Consider the following 15,883-nt stretch of genomic DNA (forward strand, 5'->3'; position numbering starts at 1 on the left):
TGAAATAAGCCTTGGAACTTTGAAACACTGTTGGTCCTATCCATTTCAGCTACAGCTGCTCACCCTGTCCAAGATATTCACATCTAAGTTAGAAATTAACATTTATTTTACAAAGGCTTGAATGTGGAGCTGGGGATGTGTAGAGCTCAGTGGTATAATACACTTGCCTAGGATGCATGAGGCCTGGGTGATTTGGTCCCTGATGCCTCAAAATAAGTAAATAAGTAAAAGATTTTGAATATATATTAGGATTATTTGAGCTGATTGGTATGCTACCCTGATTGGCCTCCAGCTTATCATGTAAATATGTGAGCCTTGAGCTTGAGAACCTCCTACGTCAGCCTCAAGTGCTGAAATTAAAAACACCTGTACCGTCACAACTGGTTTAGACATAGTTTTCTTTCTAAAATTAATATTTAACATGCACTAAAATGTTAACCTGTTTTAAAAAATGATTTTTCAGAATTTTATCAAAATTGTTTAAAGAATCGACCACAAAACATTACTGACAATGGGACCGACAAACATAAAATACACTGAGCAGATTTTCTTTTTCATATAGTATGTTGATTTTGCTTGCTCAAGAAGAAAAAAAAGCTGTCAGAATAGTGTGAATGGTCTTCTGTAGCGGGGAGGTAGCAGCACACACCTTTAATCCCAACACTCTGGAGTCAGAGCCAGGGGGATCTCTGTGTTCGAGGCCAGCCTGGTCTATAGAGTGAGCTCCAGGACAGCCAGGCCACACAGAGAAATCCTGTCTTGAAAAGGACCCCCGTTCTCACCCCCGCCCAAAAAAGGGAAGGAATGCATTTTCCCCCACTGTGGTCTAGAGATTTTTGCTTTACATGAAAAATAAATGCTTTAATAAACTAGGGGGAAAGCATGTTGGGGGTTTGGGCTTTGTGTTGGGCTGAGAATGAAACCCAGGGCCTTGGGCATGCTAGGCAAACATTCTACCACTGAGCTGTTTTAGAGAGGGGAATTCTACATTTATAGTATTGAATTATCTTTTTCTTTGACTCACTGATGTAAAAAGAGGTTGAAACGTCAGAGGTGAGGAGTTGCTCACTCATGTTCTATTAGCAGTTATGAGTAGACAGAAGCTTTCACTACTTTCTGTGACCTGTCCTCTTACCAAGACAGCACAGTAAGCTGTATCACTGCTTTGAGCTGAGCCAAAGTTGCCAGCCTCTGTTCACTGACGGCTTGGGCTTGGTGCTACACGAGGGGACACGTAAGTAGTCTTTGTCTGCTCTAGTGGGTAATGTGCCAGCAGGGTTGTTTCTCTGAAGGCTCTTAACTACTTCTTTCTGTCTATTCTAGCCAATAAAGTCCTTGATACTTAGCACCAATTAGCAGATAAAGAATTTTCTTTCTTAAATCTCAGTGAAGAGTCATTAATAATAGTACCCTTTATTCATTGCTATGATTCATTAGAAACTGAAGTCTTGAAAGAGAAAAGCTAAACATGCTAAAAGGACGTCTGAATTTGACAACTGAGGATCGACTTTTATTTTCAGCATTTACGTTTCTTGGCATTGCAAAATGCTAAAAATGCTTCGTTAGCTGCTCTCATTAATATATTTCTCTTAGCTTTCATACCCAGTCTTTAAAAGCATTTTAAAAAAGAAAAATCTTACTGAATTTTGTACTCTAGTCATTTGGTTGTCTGTTTCTCTATTATTTTATATGTATTAACCTAATGGCTTTTCTGCAGGCTTTGGGTCTTCCTTTGAAATCCTGGCTGTTAAAATTGAGGTGGCCTGTGCTTCCTTGACATACAGGCAGAAATAATTATAATTAATACTTAATCATTGGTAGCTTAGGCTCTGTCTTCAGTGGGTGCGTGTTTGGTATTAAACTTCCATCCACTTTTTTTTTTTTTTAGCTTAAGATCCATTGGCAGACAGTGCCTTATTATATGTACTTTTCCTTTTGAGCCTGTCAGATTCTAGACATATAATATTTGGATACGTCTCAGAACATAGGTAGAATCAAAAATTTATTTTATTGAACAATAGAAATTGATTCTGGCTAGAGTATATGTATCAGCACTACTAATTAATCTACCAATAGTATATTAACAGCTAATATGTTTGTTTTGAGATATGTTATATAAATTTTTTAAGTGTTAACGTGGATTTTTATATACTTAGGTGGTTTAAATTGTCTCATTTTCTTTCTTAAAATATTTTTAGTAAGGTATCTCATTATACAGAGACTTTTAAACGTTATAGAACACTTAGTGCTATAAACTGATCCTACATATATCTATAGATTTATATTCAAGCAAATTTTATCTTCAAATATGTTTTGTGTGACTGTGGTCTGTGTATGTATGGTGTATGCACATGTATGTACAGAGGCATGTGCTTTCAGAGGCCAGAGGAGGGTGCTGAATGTCCTGTTTTCATCATTCCCCATCTCATTCTTTTGAGACAATCTCTTACCAAACCTCAGAAGCTAAACTGACCGTTAGCAAGCCCCACTGATCATTTTGCCTTTGCCTTCCAAAGCACTGGAGTTATAGGATCATGTGGCCATCACCCAGGATTTTATGTGAACAATATGACCTGAGCTCAGATTTTCATTCAGCAAGTTCTTTCCCTCCAATCCCCAAACCCCTGTTTTCAAGACAAGGCTTCAAACTTGTAGCCCAGGATAACCTTAGATTCCTGATGCCCTTGCTTCTTCCTCACAAATGGTATGATCGTGGGCATGTACTACCAACTGAGCTACAACCCCAGCCTATTGTATTGCTTTTTTGTATAATTAATAACAAATTATTGGATATCATCATTTTAGGAACATTTTCAAGTTGATATTTGTAGCTATAGAGCTTAAAGGTTGTGACCCCTATTATTAAGCTGCAAACAAATCATCAATTTGTACTCATTTATTTGAAACTAATTGGAAAAATTTTGGCATTTTAATTGATTTTTGCCCTGATATTTTTCCTAAACTTTCCTGAATAATATACATAATTTAAATTTTTATTCACACTAAATATATTTTAGACTGAATAGTTGGAATGCACAGTTTTAGGATTTTTTTTTTTTAAACCAGTTTAGGATTGACTTGGAAAGCTGACATTGGCTAAACTTGTTTAATAGGGTGTCTTTTAATTTTTTGGAATCAGGATCTACCTCTGCCGTAGATGGCCTGGAACTTACTATATAGCCCAGGTAGGATTTAAACTTATGATCTTCCCAACTCTGCCTTTTCCGCTCAGATTATGGGCTTTTATTACCATACCCAGTTTTGCTTTAGTTTTTTGTTTGTTTGTTTCTACTTTTTTTTTTTTTTTTTTGGTTCTTTTTTTCGGAGCTGGGGACCAAACCCAGGGCCTTGCGCTTCCTAGGCAAGCGCTCTACCACTGAGCTAAATCCCCAACCCCTGTTTGTTTGTTTCTAAAGTGTTTTAGAAGAGCTAGAGAGATCACTTGGTGGTTAAGAGCAATGGGTGCTTTTTCAGAGGATCCAGGTTCAATTTTTAGCACTCATGTGGCAGCTCACAACTGTAACTCCAGTTTCAGCAGATCCTGAATGTCCTGTTCTGGCCTCTGAGGGCACCAGGCATGAACATGGTACACAGGCATGTGTCCAGGCTAAAAAGTACCCATACACATAAATTAAAGACAATTTTTTAAAGAACTGGGACAGCCAGCATGGTGGTGTATACCTTTAATTCTAACATTCAGGAAGCAGAGGCAGGCTGATCTCTGAGTTTGAGGCCTGCCTGGTTTAGAAAGTGAATTTCAGGACAGTCAGGACTACACAGAGACACTCTCTTGAAAACCTTTAAAAAAAAAAAAAAAAAAAAAGGAAGAAATCTTGGGCTATAGCCCAATAATGGATCTCTTGCCTTGGATGCTTGAGTTTCTCAACACTCTGTATGTATAGTAATATACTTGAGATGCTTGCTATTTAGTTTATAATTAAAACAACTTTATTGAGATATAATTTCCCTAAGTCCACTAGCATAAGTATACATTTCAAAGATGTCTAGTAAGTCTGAAGCCATTGTCATAGTCTTGTGTTAAAATATTGCCAGCATTTCTAGACTGCATGTTTCTTGTGGTCAGTCTCTATACTCAGTCTCCATTGAAGTCTTAGATATGTTTATGATTTTATTGTTTTGCTTTTTTGTTTGAATAGTTTAAAAATACTCTCTCAGCTGAAGGCAAAGGCTAGTTTTGTTTTCTTATTTTGGTCTGTTTTCCTTTTCTTTTTGAGATAGACTCTCATTGAAGAAGCCCTAGCTGACCTAGAAATTATGTAGAGCAAGATTGCCTCAACTTTGAGGTGATCCTCTGCCTCTGCTTCCTGAAAGCTGGTGTATGCTGCACACTCTGGTTAAGTTCATCTTTTTACATTTGATACACAGTTGTTACTTACTGTTTGGTGACAAGTGTCTTCCCTGTTGAGTTGCTGTGGTTTCTTTGTTGTTATCTGGTTGATCATAAATATGATAGCTTATTAAATACTGTGTAGATCTCTGTGTCTGTCCTTAATGGTAGTACCATATCATCTTGGTTGTTATATCTGAGTGAGTTGTCGACACGGACAGGAGCTTATCCCAGCACAGTCACACTCTTACATGGAGCATACTGTCAAACTCTGCTATGTGCTCACCTAGACATGCGTTATATACCAAAGGTCCATAATTCTACCACAAAAATTGAAACTTAAATATTTCTATCTCTACCTCCTCTTCCTAGCTTCTTCTATCCCCCTAAATGATTTTCCTGCCAGCAAGAAGTGCAGCAGTGGTACCCACTTCAGAGTTGTTCTGTCCTGGCTGAGCCAGATGTGTACCTTTCCTGTTGTACCAAGTAGTTCCCATTGCTGATGAACCTTTCACACCTTTACAGTTTTGCTTGCAGTTGTCCATATTCTTACTCTTGTCTGAAGCTAGAATTCTTCAGGAGAAGGCAAGGTCTCCTGCAGCCCAATTCAACCATCTTTATTCCTCCCCTTAGCCTGTTTATCAAACTGGATCTGTACATTGCTTTCCTTGGAGCTTGTGTACCACCTGACATTGTGGTCTCTTTCTTTTCTCATTTTTCTTCTTTTTCTTTATTTAGGTGTAGAGTTCTAGTGACATTGGCACCTTGATCTTTATATTGAGTTTAGAAATAAGAAGTAAAAGTCCTCCAACTTTGTTGTTTCTCAAAATTGTTTGCTTTACATAATGAACACCACAGTTTCTTCATTCTTATCATCAGACTAATACATGGATGGGATTTCAGTTATTGCTTTTTAAAGCCAGAGTCAAATAATATTTACCTATTACCTACATGAGTGTGATGTTAATAACTAAGAGGCACAGGCATGAGTAGGGTGTTCTGTACCTGTGGATGAATGAATGTATATTTCATTTACCCCACCTTAGACTTTTATAAACTACTGGCCTAAGTGCTGTTAATTTCCTGAGATGTTTTGACAGCATGACTATCAGTACTTAATTTCTTTTTATTGCCAAGTAATAGTCTGTTATTCAAATATATTTTATCAGTTGGGGAAGGGATGTTGGGTTGTTTCCAATTTTTGTCTCTTAGGAATGATAGGAGTATTTGTGTCTTTTTTATTGCCATTTGTAGACAGTGTCACTATGTAATCCTAGCTGACTTGGAACATATTGTGTGAACAAGGCTGGTCTCACTTAAAAAGACCCACCTGCCTCTCACCCCATAGTACTGGGATTAAAGGTGTGCCACCATGCCTGGCACATGTACATGCCTTTATATGGACTTCTGTTTTACATCTCTAAGGATGGAAGATTTGAAAAACATTATATCTTCGTCAAACCTTTTAAAAAAATCACTGACTTGTGTTCCAAAGTGACTGCAGTGTTTTACAGTACCATCAATAGTGTACCAGAGTCTGTTTCTGTATTTTATCAGATTTGGTATTATCCTTAATTCCGTTCATCCTGGTAGATTTGAAATGGTAGCTCATTGTTGTGATTTGCATTCCTTTGGCTAATGATGTGTGTCTTTCATGTGTTTATTGCCTGTTTATGGATCTTCTTGAAAAGTAACTAGTTTGGTCCTGTGCCCATTTTTATAGAAGAGTTGTGTCGCTGTTATGTTTCACTAAAACGCAGCTTACCTATTTTCACCTGCGCTTTTGTTCCTGTGTCTGAGAAATCATTACCTAAGCAAAAGTCATGAAAGTTTATGCACATCTTGCTTCTAAGCAGTTTTATTGGTCTGAGGGAATGAGATCCAGTTTTACTTTTCTTGCTTATAGAGATCCCATTTTCCAGCTCTTATTTGATGAAGACTTCCTTCCTGTATTGAATTGTCTTGACAGATATGTCAGAAAATGACCATAATATATAGGTTTATTTTGGATTCTCCATTTTGTCAAGCTGTTTATCTGCCCTTATGCTAGTGCTATACTGTTGAATTGTTGTAGCTTTGAGGTAATGACATCAGAAAGTCTAAGGAGGGGCTGGAGAGATGGCTCAGCAGTAGAGAGCATTGAGATTGTCTCTTCTTTCAGAGGACCCAGGTTCGATTCCCATCACCCACGAGGTGGCTCACAATTGTCTGTAACTCTGGTTCCAGGGCGCCTAATGCCCTCTTCTGGCCTATTTGGGCACAGGTGCACATGGTACATAGACATGCATGGAGGCAAATACACAGTTTTTTTTTTTTTTTTTTTTTTATCATTTGTGAGTGTATACATGGACATGTGCTGAGGTCACAGGATAACTGTGGGGCTGGTTGTCACCACCTTTAAGAGGAATCTGGGAATTGAACTCAGGTTGCCAGGCTTGTGTAATAAGTGACATTATCTGCAGTCCCACCTCTTCAGCTGGAATTGATTATCTTACCTTTTCAACTCATTAGGAAGTGGGGACACAGAAGAGGGAGGATAACTTCTCCATGATCATAGATCTATGAGTGACACAACTCTGTTCAGTATTATTTTTGACCCATCTTGCTCCAATGTTAACTGGATTGCTACTTAGCCTAATGTAGTTATATCATAGGGAAACACAAAAGAAGATCTGTGGTATTCAGAAATGATCAAGGAAGGATCCACATTATGTCCTTACCATATTCCCCAAGAGGTGTTTAAAGGACCATAAGTTGTTAGATTAAAATTGTTACTACATCACTTCTCGGCCTTTTGGCTAAGATCAAGTGTAGTTTCTTTTCTTATCAGTTTAATATCTGATAACATCCTCTATCTGAGGACAATATATTAAATGGATTTTTGGAGTAGGAGTTGGATTAGGAGCTTGCTCTGTCTACTCCATGCATCGACCTGGTATTGCACCTCCAGGAATTGTGCACCCCCTCAGGGGAATAAAAATGATCTGAAAATCAGAAAAAAATAAAAGTTGTTACTATATTTGGAGAATATGGGATGAATTAGAGGGGAGAATAAAGAGGGAGAGGTTGATTGAAACATATTATGTGCATGTATGAAATTATCAAGCAATAAATTTAAAAGTCTCTTTTAAAAAATTACAATTGGCCTTGGAATTCTTAGCTACCAAAAAGTGAATGCATTGGAAATTGTTGTCCAAACATGAATATTTCATTTATATGGCCAATTTGACTGCAGTTAAAATGAAGATGCTTGGGCTGGAGAGATGGCTCAGTGGTTAAGAGCACCGACTGCTCTTCCAGAGGTCCTGAGTTCAATTTCCAGCAACCACATGGTGGCTCACAACCATCTGTAATGGGATCTGATGCCCTCTTCTGGTGTATCTGAAAACAGCTACAGTGTACTTGTATATGATAAATAAATAAATAAATCTTTAAAAAAAAAATGAAGATGCTTGTGGTTAACATTTCAGTAAAAAAAAAAAAAAAAAAAGGTTAATACAGTTGGGTTGTAATGGCACATGACTTTAATCCTAGCACTCAGGAGGCAGAGGCAGGTGGATCTCTGTGAGACCAGCCTGGTCTATAACGAGAGTTCCAGGAAAGCCATGACTGTTGCACAGAGAAACCCAAACAAATAAAAGATGATAAGCAAAATGAACAGCTTTCATGTCATCAATAGTGTGAATGTGAGTTTTATTTGGTATAATAGTTATCAGGAATGTTACTTTTTACCATGTTACTGGGACTACAAGTGATAGAGAAATTGTGTTGGGTAAGACAATACTGTCTTTTCATTTTTTAGCGGAAGATCCATCCAAAAGCTATGTGAAACTAAGAGACTTTGTACTTGTGAAACTTTGTCAAGATTTGCCCTGTTTCTCCCGGGAAAGATTACTGCAAGGATTCAATGAAGATATGGCGATACAGGCACAGCAGAAGTTCAAAATAAATAAGGTATTTTTATTATTTTTATTTTGTAGGACAAAAAGATTTAAAAATTTTTGAAGTACTTAGCTGTATTGTAAGGATATGAGGGTGTGTGGGAAACAACAGTAGTTGGGAGTGTAGACTCTGAAGTCAAGACTGCCCTTCAAGCCTAAGTTTAAAACTTGTCTCTGTCATCCACAGCACTTTAGTTATGGCTTTGTTCCCTATTTTCCTTGTTGACAGGATGATGAGGGAATACTGTTACACTGTATGCGTTCACTTTCCTTAGTGATAAAATGAGAGGAGAATACCTCTTTTGTTGTACTAACTATAATAAGCAGATCAAAGATGAGTTAAAAATCAACCGTCTTGGTGAATGGCTTAGTGGGTAGTTTGTGCTGAGCCCGGTGACCTGAGTTCAGTCCCTATGATCCACATAGGCAGAGGAGAAAGCCAACTTCAGAACGGTGTCCTCTGACTACCACCCATTTTAAGGCAATGCAGTAAAATCTTTTAAAAATAAAGATGGGGGCAGAGAGGGGTAGATTTATTTTATGTGTATGGGTATATTGGCTGCATGTATTTCTGTGCACTGTGAGTGTCTGGAGATCAGACGAAATCATTTGATCCCCTGGAATTGACAGCTGAGAGCCACCACATAGGTGCTGGGAATGGAACCCAGGTCTTCCAGAAGAACATCCAGTGCTCTTCACTTCTGAGCTGTCTCTCCAGCCCTACTACACTAAGCTGTGAAGTGGTTCTGTCCACTTGGTAGAAAGGTGCTAAGAAAATACATAACTTTCATTTTCTTTGTTTTTTCAAAACAGGGTTTCTTTGTGTAGTCCGGCTGTCCTGAAACTTGCTTTGTAGACCAGGCTGTCCTTGAATTCACAGAATCCACCTGCCTCTGCTTCCCGAGTTCTGGGATTCAAGGTGTGAGCCACCACCACCCAGCTTCATTTCCTACACTTGGTTTTTAACATGTGGGGCTGGAGGAGCTCATACATGTCTCTGAGCATGTGTGAAGGTCAGGACCATCCCCTACAGTTGGTCTTCTCCTTCTACCACATGGCCTTCAGGGACTAAATTGTTGGGTCCAAAAATCCAAAACAATACATGCAGTCTCAAAAAGCAAGATCTCCGTTTGCATTAGGTAGTAAAACTGACTAGTCAGCACACACTTGGGAGCTAGCTGACTCTGTCTTTGAACATTCACAAACAGATGACAGAAGTTTATTGCCCTCAGGCCACTACTGATAGATCAGGGCGCCGGAACAGATTTGGGAGCTGAACTGAGACCACAAGCCAGAATGTCATAGAGTTTATAAGCCCAGAATCCATCAACATCTGTGCCAAGTTCCCGTTACATTTTCCCATCAATCAGCATTTAGAGACATGTTACTTAACATGTTTTTGTGGTACACTTATCCTATACCCATTGGTTGGGAAGTTGCCAACCAGGATGCCAGTTCAGGAAAGTCTTGGGAACTTAAACTTTATTTAACTCTTATTCAAAATGGAAGTTTTATTCAAAATGGTTTCTGTTTGGTTCCTTCTTACAAAATTCAGGTAATCATGTTTGACTGCACATATCATCCACTAAGCGACCTCACCAGCCCTCATATTTTTTGTTTTGTATATTTGTTTAAATTTTAAAATAATAGGTATCTTAAGATAACGATAGGAAAAAGCTTGGCATTTGAAGAAGTTGGATATATTAGTACACATTCATGAATGAGGGCACTTCATGGGAAGGATAGTGCTTTTTTTCTCCCTACATTCAAATGAATTTTAATGTGAATTTTCAATTTCATGGGAAGGATAGTGCTTTTTTTCCCCCTACATTCAAATGAATTTTAATGTGAATTTTCAATTGTAACTAATAAAGCTAATGAAATTTCCTTTTTTTTTGGTCACACACATACATTCATTTTCATTCTCTCTCTCTCTCTCTCTCTCTCTCTCTCTCTCTCTCTCTCTCTCTCTCTCTCACTGCTGACCTTGACTCAGAGATCCACCTGCCTTTGTCTTCTGTGAGTCTTGGGATTAAAGGCGTGCACCACCACTGCCTAGGGATTGCACTTCTTTTCTTTCTTTTTTTTTTTTTTTTTTTTTTTTTTTTTTTGGTAAGCGCTCTACCACTGAGCTAAATCCCCAGCCCCTTGCACTTCTTTTCTAATTGGCCTTTAATAAAACTAATTTGCCCAGATAGCCTTTAGTAAAACCTGAAGAGTGAGTAGGAATTGGACTATGAAAATGCATGGCTACCTGATAGGACACGCCATTTGACATTGGTGGCCTCCTTGGCTTTGAGAGCTGCACAGTTCTTGGATTTCCATGTACCATTTTTACCCTGATTGCAGCATTTCCATTAGCTTCTATTCCTTCTATTTCCTTCCTTAAAGGAACTCTTCTTTAGACTTCTTTATATTCATTTTTTTCCTCATTCTTTTTGGGAAATTTCATCTAAGCCTTCAAATCTAGATTTTTTCCCCCCTTGTGCTTCATTAAAAACCATAGCCCAAAATCTGCTGATTACTTTTAACAATACAATGAAAATTGGAACTTCCTATCTTCTGCCCTTTTATGGCTTCCTATCTAAAATAGAGAATGTATATTTAGAAATAATTTATATATATTTACTATATTAAACCTATATTTATTGAGTAATTAATAACTTAGCTTCCAAAGTATATATGAACATATTTTTAACAAATGATGGTTTAACCAAGAGAAGAAACTGCTAAGTAGGGCACGCTGAGCCCACTGTGTCTGTGTCTGCCACTTTGCTGCTTTCAGCTTCCTCCCAACCTGCTGCTTACGCTTGGCTCATGTATGCCAAGTCTTACTACTTATGAATCCCTCTATAAATATTCTTCCTTTTATCAGGCACACTTCCTCTGTTTCCCTGGCCAGATAAGATTTGGTTTTCTAGACTCCACTCAAAGACACTTCTGGGAAGTTAAAATAGCCATCCCACAGCCTAGTTCCATCAAAATAAATTCACAATCTAAATAGCAAACAGAAAAAAAGAGCGCTAGCTACTCCTTTGGCTTCAGTATACCAAAACTTGCCACTCAATCTCTCTGCCTCTTTCCTTCCCTTTCTTCCTCCCTCTCTTTCAAACCATTTCCCCCACCATCTGGGAATTAAACCCAAATGCTGGGTTAGTATGTTACCACTTAACTTCACCCTTATCCCTTCAGTCTGTCCTTGTAACTGTCCCTAGGCACAGTAGGACCTCATACATGTGTGCAGAAATCTGTTTAAATCGTCAGCCTTTAGTCCTGAGTTAATGTCCACCTGCCTCTGCTCTCTGCTCTATAAAGACCCAATCATTTCATAGTTTCCCCAGTTATTCCTTATGCGTCTCTAGAGAGTCTTTATTCCCTTAAGGTTCTTTATGCTGTATATGTTTGTGTCTTCATTGTGTTTACTGCTTTGTTTTTGAAGGGAAAAGAGGTTACTTTATTTAATAGCAAAGCTTTTTAAAAATATTTTGTTTTTCTGTGCATGTGTATGTGCCTGATCATATGTGTACTACATGTGCATAGGAGCCTGCAGAGATCAGAAGAGGCCATCAGATTCTCTGAAATGGGAATTATAGGTAGTTTTTAGCCTCCATGTGGGTGCTAGGAATTATCATAGGTCTTCTGCAAGAGCCATTTCCCCAGTCTCAGAGATTAGCTTTTTAATTGAATGTTTGTGTGAATACTTGCTCGATCTCTCTCTCTCCCTCCCTCTTCCTCCTTTCCCCCTCTCTCCCCTGTCTCTGCCTCCACCCCTCTGTACTTTGCCCTAGGACTGCTGGACTAGTGGTCCACCACTGAGCAGCTCCTAGTAGCTTAATTGATCTCTTTCCTCATTTTTGCACCATTTGTATGTAGCTAAAACATTTATTTACTTAAAACACAAATTTGTGCACATCACTTTTGCTTCTATTGAAAAATTTGATAGCAACTAGGTAGTGTCTTCCTTCTGTTGCTTTTCTTTTTAAATGCTCCAGCAGTAACAAGCTGCTCTGTTCTGTGTGCATGTGTAGAAATTTATAGGTAGTGCCCGCCCATCTGTAGGGTAATGTTCTTCTCAGATTCAGCCTAGGCTGGGATATGGCTTGTTGATAGAACACTTGTCTCGGCTGTGTTAGTGCTTGGGTTAGATCTCAAGCTACACACAAGCTCAAATGCATGCACAAGAGGGAAGGGGACTGAATGAGAGCGTCAGATTTTCAGATTTTACTTTTCATTCTCATGAGGATCCTCTTCAACCATTTCCCACAGCACAAGCTGTCTAACCTGGTGTCACTTATTATTACCTTCAAGGCTACTAGTTTCTTGAGAGCAGAGACTGTCTTTTATTTTTCCTCTGCTAGTTGTCATACTTCTTTGTCTATTACAGATATAACTAAATTATGTGTTCTTTGTAATATGGAAGTATTCACATTTTTCTTACTTCATTTGTTTAGCAACATGCTAGACGGGTTTATGAAATTCTCCGACTGCTGGTGACTGACATGAGTGACGCGGAGCAGTGCAGAAGCTACAGACTGGATATTAAAAGGAGACTAATCAGCCCTTACAAGGTCAGACTTCCAAACGCCTTGGCATCTCCTAGTGTGTGTGTGACTTCTGAGATCGTTAATCAGTGTGTATGTGTGAGTCACTGCAGCTATGTATGTGTACTGCATGTACGGTGCCCGCAGAGACAAGAATAGGGGCATCTTCTGGAGTTTCTGGAGAATTGGGTTACAAGCAGTTGAGAGCTGCCATGTGACTGCTAAGAACTGAATCTGAGTCCTCTGGGAGAGCAGCAAGTGCTTTTAACCACTGAGCAGTCTCTCCACACCAATATCAATATGTATTTATAATGTATATGTATTGGAGGAATAAGAACATCTGGATTGTAGGTGCCCACAGGGGCTAGGGATGGGTGTTCGGTCCCCTGAACTGTAGTTAATAGAAGATTGTAAGCTGCTCACCTGGGGCCTGGTCCTCAATAGCATCCAGTGCTCTTAACTACTGAGCCATCCCTCCAGATTTTTAACCATTATGTTCTTTAACCGTATTATATTCACTGTTTAAGAAAGCAGAGATGGCTTAGTAGTTAAGAGCACTAACTGTTCTAGAAGTCTTGAGTTCAATTCCCAGCAACCACACAGTGGCTCACAACCATCTGTTGTGGGATCCGATGTCCTCTTCTGGTGTATCTGAAGACAGCTATGGTGAACTCATATACATAAAATAAATAATTCTTTTTTTTTTTTTTTTTTTAAAAAGGAAGGAAGGAAAGCTAGACAGTGATTGATAAAGAAGAGTCCAAATCATTTTGCTGGATTAAAGAAGAAAATAGTCTTCCTGTTATAGAACTTTTATTCTTTAATTTTCCAACATGAGCCATAAATGTTTTTTCACTACTTAAAAACTGATGTTAGAGAGTTGTTTTTTTTCTCTCTCTGTGTGTGTGTGTGTGTGTGTGTGTGTATGTGTAAAACTATATAAACAATATATAGTAACATAAATATAAAATATGTAAATATATATAATTTTATATATATCCTTTAAAAATCTAAATGCCCAGATTCATCCTTAGTTTATCTTATTCTTTTTACATTGCTTGTTCAATTTGTCAGATATTTTTGCATGCTTTTTCTTAAAAATCTATTAGAATTTTTCTTTTTACACATTTTTTTAAAACCTTAATTTGTACAGGACAGGAATTGGTTCTTTCAGTAAAGCCTTGCAAGCATATTAATTTCAGGACCCACAAAAAATTGCTAGTGTCAGGCTGTGTGCTTAATAATAGAAGATCGTAGGGATCTGTAGACAAGGTCCCTGTGGCCTGGTGGCTGGCCATTGTAGCTTAATTAGTAAGCTCTAAACCAGTGAGAGACCCTTGTCTCAAAGGAAGTGAACAGCATTTCTAAGGAGGATAGCCCATGTTATCCTTGGGCATCCTTGAATACAAATACTAACCTAGGTACACACTTTTTAAAAGGAGAGAGAGAACAAAAGCAAAGCTGGGTGGTGGTGGTGGTGCACACCTTTAATGCCAGCAGTGGGAGTCATCGGAGGCAGACAGATCTCTGAGTTGGGGGCCAGCCTAGTCTACAGAGCAAGTTCCAGGACAGCCAAGGCTATAAAGAGGTGGCACATACATATGATTTAAGAAGTGGAGGCAGGATGAGTCAAGAGTCAGAGTCTGGTTGGGGATGTAGCTCAGTTAATAAGAGTGCATGCATAGCATGCAGCCCTAGGTTTGATTACCAGCACTACATAAGCTGTGAGTAGTGGAGCACACTTAGAATCTAAGCACTCAGGTAGAAACAGGAGGATCAATTTCTGATCTTTGTCTCAAAACCCTAATTTGTAAAACATTCCCATATATACAATGTAGAGTAGTTTAGGGAACACTAAAATGCTGTTTTTAATAATTTTAGTATATTTTACAATATTAAAATGCAGTTTGATTTGTTTGTGTGGGGGTGTTGTGGAGGGGTAAGATAAAGGCTTATTTATTTCTGAGCTGAGCATGGTGATGCATGCCTTTAATCCCAGCCATGGGAGGAGGCAGAGGCAGATGGTAGATCGCAGTTCCAGCCAACAGAGAGAGGTATTACATACCTCCAACTTCAGCCAAACAGAGCCTGTCTCAGTTAGGTGGGTAGGTGGTTTGTTCATACTTATCTCTGGTACTTTATTCTACTTTGTCTTAGAATGTATGATTATAGATTTAAAGTAATGAGCATGGCACATTTGCCTGGTAGTCAGAAATTATAAATGGGTTCCCTTTAAGGGACACTTATTAGTTCTGGAATGGGCTTAATGTGGTTTGAGTTGTTTTAGTGCCTTTTGAAAGACTAAACAGACTAACAATTCAGAATTTCAACCAGACCGTTAATCCAATATTGAATCTTAGCTTCTTAGCTCATCGTCTCTTGAACGTCTCCAAGTCCCAGAACTCACTCTGTAGCCCAGGTTGACCTGAACTCAGATCCACCTGCTTCTGCATCCTGAGATTAAAGGCATGCACTACCACTGCCTGGCATCACTTTGATTCTTAATTTGTTTTATGTGCATGTGTCTGGGTTACAGGTGAGCTGTCATGGGTGCTTTGGAACCCAGGCCCTTGCTAAGCACAGTGCATGCTCTTAACTGCTGAGCCATTTCCAGCCCTGCTACTATTGTTCTCTAACATTAAAGACTTCAGTTGTAGCTGTATAAGCAAATGGGTTTTTGTCTAAAAATAATTTCTTCCTACTTAGAAAAAGCAGACAGATCTTGCCAAGATGAGGAAATGCCTGAGACCAGAAGAGCTGACGAATCAGATGAACCAGATAGAGATAAGTGTGCAGCACGAGCAGCTGGAGGAGCAGTTTCAGGAGCTGGTGGAGGACTACCGGCGTGTCATTGAGCGCCTTGCTCAAGAGTGAAGCCCTTGTTCCCTGGATACCTGCGATTTCTGTGCATTGTGCTGTGAAACCTCTGATGACCCTAAAGTTATCTATGTTCTCCTTAGTGGAATATTTCCTTTTGAGAGATTGTATATTTTAAAATACTGTCTAGAGTTTATGAACATATATTGCATTAATAAAAGATGGCTTGTGAAATA

At 38.7% G+C, this 15,883-nt stretch overlaps 1 protein-coding gene and 1 non-coding gene across 3 annotated transcripts in view; both read left to right on the forward strand.

The window, feature by feature from the left end:
* Positions 1 to 15,883, forward strand: part of Hat1 (histone acetyltransferase 1) — a 47,668-nt gene extending 31,785 nt beyond the window's left edge. For both annotated transcript variants that reach the window (XM_087651237.1, NM_001009657.1), the window contains exons 9-11: positions 8,151 to 8,302; positions 12,741 to 12,857; positions 15,537 to 15,883. In XM_087651237.1, coding sequence (XP_087507363.1) covers positions 8,151 to 8,302; positions 12,741 to 12,857; positions 15,537 to 15,704 — 437 coding nt within the window. In that variant the 3' untranslated portion in view covers positions 15,705 to 15,883. The remainder of the gene's footprint in view (positions 1 to 8,150; positions 8,303 to 12,740; positions 12,858 to 15,536) is intronic.
* On the forward strand, positions 7,127 to 7,314 carry LOC120102107 (U2 spliceosomal RNA). Its single transcript, XR_015685063.1, has one exon. It is a non-coding gene; the product is annotated as a U2 spliceosomal RNA (small nuclear RNA).

This window comes from Rattus norvegicus, chromosome 3 (genome assembly GCF_021556685.1).
Source record: "Rattus norvegicus strain SHRSP/BbbUtx chromosome 3, alternate assembly SHRSP_T2T, whole genome shotgun sequence".
NCBI classification, from domain to species: Eukaryota; Metazoa; Chordata; class Mammalia; order Rodentia; family Muridae; genus Rattus; species Rattus norvegicus.